At 35.4% G+C, this 12,888-nt stretch overlaps 1 protein-coding gene across 1 annotated transcript in view; it reads right to left on the reverse strand.

Annotated features, from left to right (window-relative positions):
• Positions 1 to 1,073: 1,073 nt before the first annotated feature.
• XRCC2 (X-ray repair cross complementing 2) overlaps positions 1,074 to 12,888 on the reverse strand; it is a 43,569-nt gene continuing 31,754 nt past the window's right edge. The window contains exon 3 of the mRNA XM_007504646.3: positions 1,074 to 2,094. Within this exon, the coding sequence (XP_007504708.1) occupies positions 1,373 to 2,094 (722 nt within the window). The 3' untranslated portion in view covers positions 1,074 to 1,372. The remainder of the gene's footprint in view (positions 2,095 to 12,888) is intronic.

Genomic DNA, 12,888 nt, shown 5'->3' on the forward strand with positions numbered 1-12,888 from the left:
GTGTACTGATACTAGAAGGTAAACAATTGATAAATTTTAAGTCAATAGAAAAGTTAATTTATCAACTCACCTGAAGAAAAAGTAATGAATTTGCAGCATAGTACCTGGCACAGTAACTGCTGAATAAAACTGCTTTTTCTAACTCAACAATCCCTTTTATTTTAAATGGCAGAATTGGAAAATCTGTATCATGTTCAAGGTCAAAATTATAATAATACAAAAGCTAAAGGCAAAACAAAGCCCCCGGGTTTGATTTCATTGCTAAGGGATGATCCAAATATGATCCAAATCACAATTCTCTCTTTGCTTCTGTCCACACACGTTCCATAATAAACAGTTTAATTACCCCAAAAGAGCACCAGAGCTCAGGTGCTTAGTTAGCAGCTGGTAGAAAGGACCAGTAGTATAAGCTATTTTAGAATTAGAATTTAGAATTGTAGTTATCATTAACCAATGGACAGCATTAACACTGTCAACAGTAAATGTCACATGTGGGTCTTTATAGAACTACTGTTTTATTTTATGTGCTTAAAAGGAAATTACACAGTATAGCACAGACCTAGATCTATTCTCTACCTATCTGCTCTGTCAACTAGGCACTCACTTTATCTGAAGGTATTTTACACATCCTTTTGTGTGGTATTTAAAGCAATATAAAACAAATAGGTAACATTAATTTCATCTTTTAAATAACAATGCTACTTAAATGTAAATATATACAAACTGTTCTATTTCAATGTTTTATATATTTATACTTTTTTAAAAGAATACAGCAGGGCAGCTGGGTAGCTCAGTGGATTAAGAGCCAGCCCTAGAAATGGGAGGTCCTAGGTTCAAATCTGGCCTTAGACACTTCCTAGCTGTGTGATCCCGGGCAAGTCACTTGACCCCCATTGCCTAGCCCTTACCACTCTTCTGCCTTAGAGCCAATATACAGTTATTGACTCCAAGATGGAAGGTAAGGGTTTATTAAAAAACAAACAAACAAACAAATAAATAAAAGAATATAGCAAATTAGGATTGTAACTGAATTTAAGATTATGATTACTTAAGCATATCCAAAGATATAACACAAAATTATAGAATTTACTTTTATTTAAACTGAAATACACTTATTTTTTGCATAAGTTTTATTCAAAATCAAAGCAGCAATATTAAGTTGTTTAGCCTTGGATGATATAAGAACAGAAAATGTATTTCCTTATACCTGAAATTCATTCTTGCAATTTATATACAAATGCCAATGTTAATCATTTTAGTCTTTAAAATTTAAAAATGCTGATATATCATGAAAATATCAACAAGGAGAAAAAATTTTTAAAATATACATTTAAAATTCAATGTCTACAAATAGGCTATTTCTGATACAGCTTTAACAAAAATGAACCCCACTTTCTCGAATACTAAATAAACGCTTTATCAAATTGTTGCTTTTTAGATGATATGACACTACTGAAAACATTTGGTTGCTACTTTCTGAATTATGTCTGGAAAAAAATATTCTGTGGTTTACCATCTGTTGCCATGACTTACAAAGATAGGGTCTATAATCTATATCTACTTCTTCACATGGAAGTTTTAAGGAAGATGATCTTTCTGTTGAATTTGAATTTTTTTGCATTATAGTTTGTGTTGTTGCAAAGAGAACCAAATGATATTCTTTTACAAGCTTCTCCAGGAATTTAGAACATTTCTTCAGATTAATTTCTTGTAAAGTTAGGCTTTCTCCTCCATTGACTCGGTCTATCCAATAGAAGGCAGATAAGCTATCTAAAATGAAAAGGCAGAGGGACGGGTGACTACAAAACATAGTTTCCAGTGAATAAAGGGTGATAAGTAATTGATTACTACTGCTGCAATTCACGAGAAAAAATCTTCCAAGGCAATGTTTTATTATGTCTTCTGTGCTTTGGGATAATCTACGTTCAAGAATTGTAACTAGCCGAAGCATATCAAAGTGGTAGTCTGTGTCAATAAATAAGACTTCTACTTCTAATCCACCTTCTGATTTTGGAAGGATACATCTTGCGGTCAGATGATAGAGCATTTCTGTCTTTCCTGTTCCTTCTGGACCGTGGAATTCTAGTATGTCACCTGTAAGAAATGAAGGAATGCTAAATGGAACACAGTAGGCACAGATAGCTGCAGTTAAGGACAAAATTCAGATGATGGAAAAAAATACTTTTGTCTAATTTTTTTTAAAGCTAAAGGCTTCTTTGACTATGTAAAAAAAACCCCACATTTATTCAAAATTACAAGTAAAATTTATCACCAAGTATTAAAAAAGAAATAGTAACTAAATACATTTTATCTGATGATAACAAGACAGCTATCAATTATCCTCAAGCAGTTTCAAAGCATTTCAGTTTATCCTGGGCTGATCATGTTTTAAAATTCATTATTGAAAACACCACTCAACTTATTTAAAGTTTTTGTATTAACTATTAATTCTGCTCATTCTTCTTGGGCCTCTTAGAGCCCTTTCAAAGCTGAGTTCTCTTTCAAAGGCATGACTTTAGGTTAAATTAAAACTTTCCTGGTGAACACAACCACCTAGTCCAGGCTGGTTTGTATAAAAAAATCCATATGGGAAAACGGATGGCTTGTCAGCTCCTCTTGCATCATGCCTTCACAGATTATTTTATTTCCAGTATTGAACTGATCCAAATATAGGCCCCAGATCAGTAAGATTTGAAAGGATTGAAGATATAGGGATGCATACAAAAAACCCATAAAATAATATATTAAAATATAGATCTATTAAAACTGCCTCTCCCCCATTTCTTTCAATTTAAATAAAAATGCTTAATTCATAGTTAGTGTCTCTGGCTTCTGTGTTGTCCTTTTCCTCTTAGTAAAAGGGTAATTGTGCGTTGTTCTCAGGTTTTGGACAAGGCAAACCAAAAAACTGCAGCAAGTATTCCGGGCAATATAACATTATGAATTTCTGGGATACATGACACCATCATATAAATGTACATTTTCAGAATCAACAAGATAATAAAGAGCTAAATCAATTGTACAAAAAATCAAGCCATTCCCCAATTGATAAATGGGCAAGGGACATGGATAGGCAGTTTTCAGATAAAGAAATCAAAACTATTAATAAGCACATGAAAAAGTGTTCTAAATCTCTTATAATCAGAGAGATGCAAATAAAAACAACTCTGAGGTATCACCTCACACCTAGCAGATTGGCTAACATGACAGTTATGGAAAGTAATGAATGCTGGAGGGGATGTGGCAAAGTGGGGACACTAGTTCATTGCTGGTGGAGTTGTGAACTGATCCAACCATTCTGGAGGGCAATTTGGAACTATGCCCAAAGGGTGATAAAAGACTGTCTGCCCTTTGATCCAGCCATAGCACTGCTGGGTTTGTACCCCATAGAGATAATGGACACAAAGACTTGTACAAAAATATTCATAGCTGCGCTCTTTGTGGTGGCCAAAAACTGGAAAACGAGGGGATGCCCATCAATTGGGGAATGGTTGAACAAATTGTGGTATATGTTGGTGATGGAATACTATTGTGCAAAAAGGAATAATAAAGTGGAGGAATTCCATGGAGATTGGAACAACCTCCAGGAAGTGATGCAGAGTGAGAGGAGCAGAATCAGGAGAACATTGTACACAGAGACTAATACACTGTGGTATAATCGAACGTAATGGACTTCTCCATTAGTGGCGGTGTAATGTCCCTGAACAATCTGCAGGGATCTAGGAGAAAAAACACTATTCATAAGCAAAGGATAAACTGTGGGAGTAGAAACACCGAGGAAAACAACTGCCTGACTACAGCGGTTGAGGGGACATGACAGAGGAGAGACTCTAAACGAACACTCTAATGCAAATATTAACAACATGGCAATGGGTTCGAATCAAGAACACATGTGATACCCAGTGGAATCACGTGTCGGCTATGGGGGTGGGAGGGAGGAAAAGAAAATGATCTTTGTCTTTAATGAATAATGCATGGAAATGATCAAATAAAATACTATAAAATTAAAAAAAAAAGAAAAAATTAAAAATTAAAAAAAAGAATCAACAAGATAAAATATACATTTTGAGTAACTGTTATTATTTCAGATATTTATATCTTTCACTGTTCCATTCTGCAAGCATAAAAATTTAGAGCTGACAGCATTTCAATTTAGGTTACCATTTTGATAACTTCTTAGTAAACATTTTACTTCTTTTACAACCCCAAATGAAGACATTTCTATATACAATAGAATATGCCCTTCTTGAAGTGAATCCCAAAAGCCCTCTTGCCAAGTCTTCTAAAAGCTAACAATTATGCAATTCACTTAACAAACATTTATTAAGCATTTATTATACATACAGTCACACAGCAGTAGAAATACAAAGATAGTGCTTGCCCTCTGGGAGCTTATATTTTGTTATTAATTTAACTTCTAGGAAGGAGGAGGAAGTTATTTTGTTTGTGTAAAGAGTAATTTGAATATGAAATATAATGATGACAACTTTAAAGTATAACTGTGACTAAGTAGCTCCTCTACCAAGATAGTCTTCAAAAATTGCAAAATGGAAAAGCACTGGATTAAAAGAACCCAAATAACTTGAGTTCTAGTTTTGACTGTATCACTACTATGTGACCATTTCAAAGACAATAAACCTTGAGCCTTAGTTTCTCATGGAAAAATGATGGAGCTAACTTGATGGTTTTTCTAATGGTTTACTATGCCCTGAAAATGCTGAAGAATTTTTGTAAAGATGATTTCAGGTAAAAGTAAATTATTTAAACTACAAGTGTTTGTCCTCAAATAGACTATTTATTGCTAAACAAGGTTAGCTAATACTCTATATGGAAGGAAGGGAACAAGTGTTGATTAAATGCTTACTATATGATAGGCAGTATGCAAGTTACTTTACAAATATTATCTCATTTGATCCTCACAACTATCCAAGGAGGTAGATAATGACATTATCCCCATTTTTGAGGTAAGAGAGGCAGAAAAAGGTTAATTGACTTGTCCAGGATCATTCAGCAAGTAAATGTCTCAAGCTTAATTTGAACACCAGTCTTCAGGCCTTGTGCTCCACCTACTGTACCACCTAGCTGAGTCCATAATCTATACTGTGCCAGCTAAGGAAACAATAAAATCATCTAAAATTATTAGTGTTCCTTTCAAGGAAAAGGAAGCAGCCAAAATGTAAAGTGTTTTCATTGCCATTATCTGTTTTTAATAACTCACTGTGATAACAACAAAAACAAAACAATATTGCTATTATTGTGTACTGTACTGTGTTCTCCTGGTTCTGCTCACTTCACTCTGCATCAGTTCATATATGAACTAGATTCTATGGTTGCCCTTTCAATTAAATGAATTCATAGAGTAAACATTACCTTTAACCCACCTGACTGGCTTATCAGGAATTTGGCAACAACAATAAAACCAGATAGTAAATCAAGAAAGAAGAAGCACGTGGGTGTAGAGTGGGGGAAGAATGCTAAAACACATATTGGGCATAATTTTGAATGTGCTTGTCTTTACACAGCTACTTAGAAGTTGCTCTACTTTGTAGAACTAACTGTATTATGAACAGAATTTTCATCAGACACAAAGATCAGGCAAATCTCAATTACAGAAGAAATGCAAATATGAAAATAGCTATGGAAAAATGTAAACATCTGGGATTTACTGAAATCTTGATGCAATGTCCCCCCCCCAAAAAAATTTACATATGCATCATGGCTCCAACAAAATTACAAAAGGAATGACTGGCAAAGAGCTAAATTAGAAACTTAAATAGTAGAAAATGTAAACTAAAAAAAAATCTTCCAGAGATTTATCTAATTAAATTTGAATATAGAAACCATTGTTAAGAATCTTAGAATGTGATATTATATTAAATATTGTATCCCAATTATGCAAATACTTATAGATTATAAGTAATTGCATAGCAGCCATTATATTTTGTTTTAGAGTTCTCAAATGTTTTCAAGTACATATAGGTACTATACTTAATATTATGTATTTATTATTAATCACCAACATCATTATGGAAGTCAATAAGAACAAAAATTACGCAAACACTTGCCATACATGAACACTTCATAACATTTAAAGCATTAATTTTGACACATACTTTACTTATTTAAAAAAATTGTGGGTAAAGTGTTATTTTAGCTACATTTTCAAACCCCTTATGGAAAGGAAAACTGAATCAGGTTCTGGATTTCTACCACTGAGGTAGAACCGACAGCAGTTGGAATGTTGGAGTGAAGATACTGACAATGATGATAGTTGGTGGGGGGAGGGGAAACTGGGAGAGTGAAGTTGCTCTCCAGGCCTCTCCTTCCTGGCCCTCGGCCTGGAAGGAGCATTCTCTCTCTGTTTCTGTATAGAAGTACCTCTATTCCTGGATTTTTCCAACTGTGTGCTCTACCTGGATTCCTGTGATCGTGTCATCTAACAAAAAGATTTTAGGGGAGTGGTTTGAACTTAAGGCTAGTCTTTAGAGGTGCTAGCCCAAAGAGACAGGCCCAATCAGCTCTGAAAATCAGAACCTTTTTTTCCTCTTGATGTCTACTGCTAAGACTTTGAACTTAAAAAAGGTAGGATAGATTAGCATAGACAGGAATAAAAGAAACCTTCCACCAGCCTGTGAGGCCTGGCTTCAGTTCAAAAGCTAAGAGAGACTTAAACCTAGTCTAGGAAAAAGTATAGGGAACCTCTCTTCCCTCTACCCTGATACTTCCCAATCCAAACTTGTTATTAAATTCATCTTGAGTTAAATAACTGCAGTCAGAAAAGAGGACTATCATTTCAGGGGGACATAGAGGGAGCAGAACCTATGGACAGTCATTCAACCATAAATGGTCCTTATTGAACCCTTGAGGGGTGGCCTTGGTAGGGGGGTGTAAACCTTAAAATTTCTTAGACTTATAAATGTTGGAAATTTCACCATTGGGAAATTTCATACTTGGAAAATTTCTTACTGATAGTCTATTGGAATGTGAACCCCATTGGCATGGGAGGTTCCTCCTCCTCCCTTCTTAAGATTACTTTAGGACAGAAACCTTTTGCTGAACAATGGAAAGGACTTTGACCTATGCTTAAGCATAGAACAGGAATTTCTTTGAGTCATGATTGATTTTAGAATTGATACAATAGAGATACTTGGAATAACAGAATCAGGTCTTGGAAAATACAATTTCCACCCCACTCAGTCCTAACAGGATTTAGGAAGGGCTGCAGCACAGATCAAAATTTAATTATTCCAATCTCTACCCTACTCAAGGTAACAGGATTTAGGAAGGGCTGTAGCAAAGGATCAAAGATATAATTATTTGAGAATATGACCTTCAACAGACATGTGCAAAGCCAGAGACCTCTGGGTAGTCCTGGGTTAAGCAAGAGCCTCCATTGGCACAGGGAAATTGATGGACAGTGATTGGTAGATGTGAGAACTGAGGGGAGGGAACTTGGATGGTTTCCTTAAAGATAGAGGGGTCTGAAGACTCAGGAGGGGGGTTGAGGAGTTTGTCTGAGTGGTTGGAGTGTGCTCTGAGAAGCTTGCTCTGAAGGAAGCTGAAGGTGGGGGCCTTTGAGACTGTTTCTCCATTTTGGTCACGTGAGTAATAGGGACTGATCTCTTTTCTTTGCCCCAGCTATCTAAGGACTTGGGCCTTTAGGCCCAGCCTAAACAGAGGGGGTATTTAAGCCCTATTCCCTTCTCTCCCCTTTCTCTCTCTCTCTCTCTCTCTAATTCCTTTCTTCCTCCTGTTTGTAATTAAACTCTATAAAAGGCTGACGGCTGACTTGAGTTTTCATTTAGGAATTACATAGCTGAATTCCTTGGCGACCTTAAATTAATATATATCAGTCTTTTAAAGTGATTTCCTTGTCACGGGGGAAGCTTGTCCCTCAGGAGGGTCCATGCTTACCTGCCCTAGGGTATCTTCAACATCAATCACTAGAGAAGACATCCCCTCAGGCTATCATAGTTGGCCCATTTCTCAGGAACCCCATTTTTCACAGTCTCTCAGCAGGGAGTATCTCTCTCCTTTTACCTTACCAGCAGCCATATTCCCTCTATCCCTTCAACTCCTTCATTTCCTGTTACAAAACCCTCCTTATCCCTTGTACCTCTTCCATCCTCAAATAATTCCTTTAAAAATTACACCCTCTCTCCTTCCCAAAGAATCATATCCCTAATAACAAACAATAACAAAGAGAAAACATATTAAAGAGATGGATATTACCTACAATACTCCATAACTAGAGCCCTCTATTTCTATAAAGAAGGAAGAGGGATATCTTCTATTTTTATTTTGGGGTCAAGTTTGGTCATTATAATTTCAAAGTATTTTTTTTTTTGAAAAATGCTATTTTTTACATCACCTAAATTTCTCCTAGCAGTTTATCCCTGCTCCTTTTCACAAGAACTATTCCTATATATAAAAATTAAAAAAAAATTTTAAAGAAAAAGGAGAAAAAATAAGCAAAACCAATCAATGTATTTCTTAAAAATCTAAAAAGGTCCTTTACCTTTGCAAAGGAGTTGGGACAGGTGTTTTCTCATTTAGGAACAATGCTAGTTTTTTGTAATTCTGCAACGTTCATTTTCAATTAGTTTGTATTTACTGATCTTTTCACTTAAATTATTAGACATTATATATATTGTTTTCTGGTCTCTGCTTATTTCACTTTGTATTAGTTCCTATAAGTTTTTCTATACTTCTTTGTATTAATCATGTTTGTCATTTCTTACTGCACAGTAATATTACATTACATTCATATACTGTCTTATTTAACCATTCCATAATCAATAGGCATTGTTTCCAATTCTTTGCTACCACAAAAAAATTTTGGGTTCCATTTTAATTGTCATTCTTTCTTTTTATATTGCCATCACTACCTGTATTATTTTCCCAGGTCTGCTAACTTCACTTTGATTAAATTTGTACGCTGTAAGTCTTCCCATACTTCTCTATGTAGAAAGATAATTGGTTTTAAACTAAATTATTTCAGGTGTCTCCCTCAGTTGATATAATTACAGATAATAAAGTGTCAATGTGTTAAAAGGTGTTAACATTCTGATCTCTTTCCCAGAAATGTGAATATCCTTTTCCACTGAAATGAAGCAATGATGAAAACTGGCCAAACTCTTAGAGGCCTTTAAATAGCTATGCCTGGAATCAGATGATGATGTAGTTTGAGAGTATGAGGCAGTCCAGACTAGAACATGTTTGTTTGTTAAGAGTGACCACTGTGCCTAAATAAAAAGTAGTAGTGTGGAATTTCTCTCTCTCCCCTCTAATAAGCAAACAATTCTTTGAATCAGACCAGTTGGAGATGTCCTATCCAGTAGGTACTGTGAACAAATTACTTACCTCCTCTCTGGTAATGAAATGATATAGTTTAGGATTTTAATTCCTTTCAATGTCTAGGATCCATGGGAAAAACTATTTTCACCAGGCCATTCACACATATATAGGCCATGAATGAACTGTGTATGAGGAGTGTCTGCATATATCCTTTTTAGGGGGATCTACAGATTAAAAATTGCTGAATATTATCAACATAATACTTTCTCAATGATTTTTTGGATGCAACTACAGTACCTCTTTTCAATTAAGTTATACAAGTATTTGACTCCCTGGTATTCTTCTAAAATGAAGGCTAGGCTCTATGGGGGATACTTAAAGGTATGATTTGATTCCTGACTTGAAGCACTTTAAAAATTTAGTTGAAGAGATAATAACAAAGGACATAAAACAATCAAAAGTATAAAAAAGAACACAAGTTTCAATAAACTGCTAAATTGAATGAAATCAAATATTCAAGTATAAATTTCTAGAACACAAAAAGAAAAATGAGGGATTTCCCCCTACTTTTTTTGCAGAGAAGTGAGTCAAGGATGACTTCAGTGAGAAATAAGAACTTTACAGCTGAGCCTTAGAAAAAAATAAGGATTATGAAAGGCAAAAAATGAGGAGAGCATATAAAACCTATATTTCTAATTTCACTAAAAACAGAATCAATTATATTCAAGGACACATAGCACCAGAAAAAGAGATGATCTGATCACCTAGTGACAAAGAGACAAACCATGGACAATCCAAGTGCTACAGTGGTACTTTTGTGATACTAAGAAAGGCAGATAAAGGTATCTAGCATATTCTATAGAAGTTTGCAGACTGACAAGAATCAGTTGAAGTCTGTGCAAGAGTGTATACCAATGAGATCACCACTCCAACTAAATAAAAACAGTATTCATCGGTGATTCATATAAAAAGCCAGATTCTATGGGCAAATAAAATTAAAAATCATAATGGTTCAGATCTGTGATTTCAATAGTGTAGGAACTCCTAGAATGTAAATTCCTTCCCAAAGTACAGATCTGCAACATGCATGTAACTGCTAGTTTGAGTGACCTGGGGTACTTGGAGGTTTAAAGACTTGCCCAAAGTCACAAAGCTAATTTAAGTCAAGAGGCAGGACTTGAATTGTGATCTTCTAAATTTGGGGGACCTAATCTCTAGTCATTGTGTCATGTTACTTCTTATCCTCTTTTTAAGCAGGAAGATAATTTGTGATCAATAAACAACAATATACATTGAGTCTCCTTGTTTGGCCTCTCTGGGCTTTAGTTCCCTTTCTGCAAAATGAGGATTGCTCCATATAATCTGTAAGGTTTCTTATGTCTCTAAAGTTCAATGACTTATGATCTACCACTAATGTAATTGACTCAGTTCTCAATTCATCTCAAGAGTACTTTATAGAGATTTAAGGAAAAATGCTTTTTAGGTACTGATACATAAGACAACAACTATAACTCTTGAACACTCATTTTTCTAAAAAAACTCCAGCTTGAAATGACATTTTAATATTTGCTGGAATAGAATATTTTGTTTTATCCTTTTGACTCCTAACTCCTATAGCAATCCTTTGCAGAAGGTAGATAGCTTAATGAGCATATTTTTGAGTTATTTGTTAATTTCAAGGGCCTTGTTAAAACTCTCTCATCTATCTCTTCTCTTCTCTCCTCTCTGTCTCTCTGTCTCTCTCAAGTTGGAACTCTTAACTCTGGCATTTAAAACTACCTGAATCATAATACTACCCTACCTTTTCATTCTTATTTTTTATTACTTCTCTATGTGACATCTGCACTTCAGCCAAACTATCATTCCCTACCCCTAATACTTTGTATTTTCTTGTTTGCTCATTCTCCTCCCTGCCTGGAATGTTCTTGCTCTGTATTCCTACATTAAAATTGATTCCAAATGATCTTTATTTCAGGAACCTTTTCTAATCCCCACTCTAAATGTGTCATATTTCCTCTCTTAGTCTTGACTGGTCCTAACACATCAGACCTCACACAACATTTAGTTGATTTACTCACTTATATAGCATTTTGTATTATAGTTGTCTATGTGTTTGTTACATTCCCTTATTGGACTATAAGCTCTGTAAATGCAGAGGTATTAGTGCCCTGTTGCTTCATAATTCCTCTTGAAGCCATTTAGTTGTTGCCATTTCCTCAACAATGTTTGGACAATTTCTCTTCTTTTTTTCCATAGCAACTATTTAAATAAGTGATTTTCATATATTCAATAAGGATTCATATGCTAAATATTCCCTTTTTTTCAATATTTTGTTTTTCCCAATTACACGTAAAGATAATTTTCTGTTAAATTTATGGTTGGTCTGAGTATTTCATTGGTCACCATGGATTTAATTTCTAAATCAGAGTCTCAAGATGATGGGCTTTTCCCAGAGGCTCACACCTCCAGAAAGGGCAAGGAAGGAAGTCAGCCTTTACACTTACCATGTGTCAGTTCAATTAGCATATTCTTTTATCAGTCTCAAATCCAGCAGGCTCCACTCTAAATGTGTCTCTTTCAAACTCCCAAAAGACCAATCACCAACAATTCCCAGAAGACCAACCTTTACCACCAACTCCCAGAAGACCAACCTCCAACAACTAACTTCCCTCAGGACCTTGTTTCTTTCTTTTAAAGACCTTTTTTCTTTTGTCACTTCCCTTAATTCCATGTCTACCAATCACAGCTGACGCTCTGCTCTAGGACTGCCCCGAAGGCAGTTAGTTGATTCTAATTCATTACTCACTATCACACACGTGGGTCACAGACCTCCTACTTCATGATTAAGTGGGATATTTACACCCTTGGTGATCAGATCTAACATGGGCAGATCTTCCCACTCAACTTCACTTTGGAGATTAAATCTAAAAAGAGACTATTTATAAAAAATGCTTTTAAATGGGTTCCTCTTTCTCACCAATTCCTCCAAAATTACAATTTAATCTTCACAATCAAGGAAGAGCTAAGTACCTTCATTGTTACAATCTGGGGAGAGCCAAATCCAATCTTCACATTTCAATATTAGTTTATTTTTTTAAAAATACTTACCTTCTATCTTAAAAGTCAATGCTAGGTATTGGTTCCAAGGCAGAAGAATGGTAAGAGTGAGGCAATTAGGGTTAAGTGACTTTGCCCAGTATCACACAGCTAAGAAGTATTAGAGCCCAGATCAAAATAGGTTTTCTAAAATTCTGAGTTTCCAATTGTCTTCCTCCCTCCCTCTCCTGCTATATATTCCTACTTAATTTCCTTATCACACAGAGACACTAAAAATAAAAGAAAATAATCCCATAAAAGGGCATGGAAAACTATAAATTCAACATAACAATTTTAAAAACAGATAAGAAATGCTAAGGGAGGGCAGCTGGGTAGCTCAGTGAATTGAGAGCCAGGCCTAGGAGGTCCTAGGTTCAAATCTGGCCTCAGACACTTCCTAGCTGTGTGACCCTGGGAAAGTCACTTGACCCCCCCTCCCCCCCCTCCCCCCCCGCATTGCCTAGCCCTTACCAGTCTTATGCCTTGGAACCAATA

Source organism: Monodelphis domestica, chromosome 5, assembly GCF_027887165.1.
Source record: "Monodelphis domestica isolate mMonDom1 chromosome 5, mMonDom1.pri, whole genome shotgun sequence".
In the NCBI taxonomy this organism is placed as follows: Eukaryota; Metazoa; Chordata; class Mammalia; order Didelphimorphia; family Didelphidae; genus Monodelphis; species Monodelphis domestica.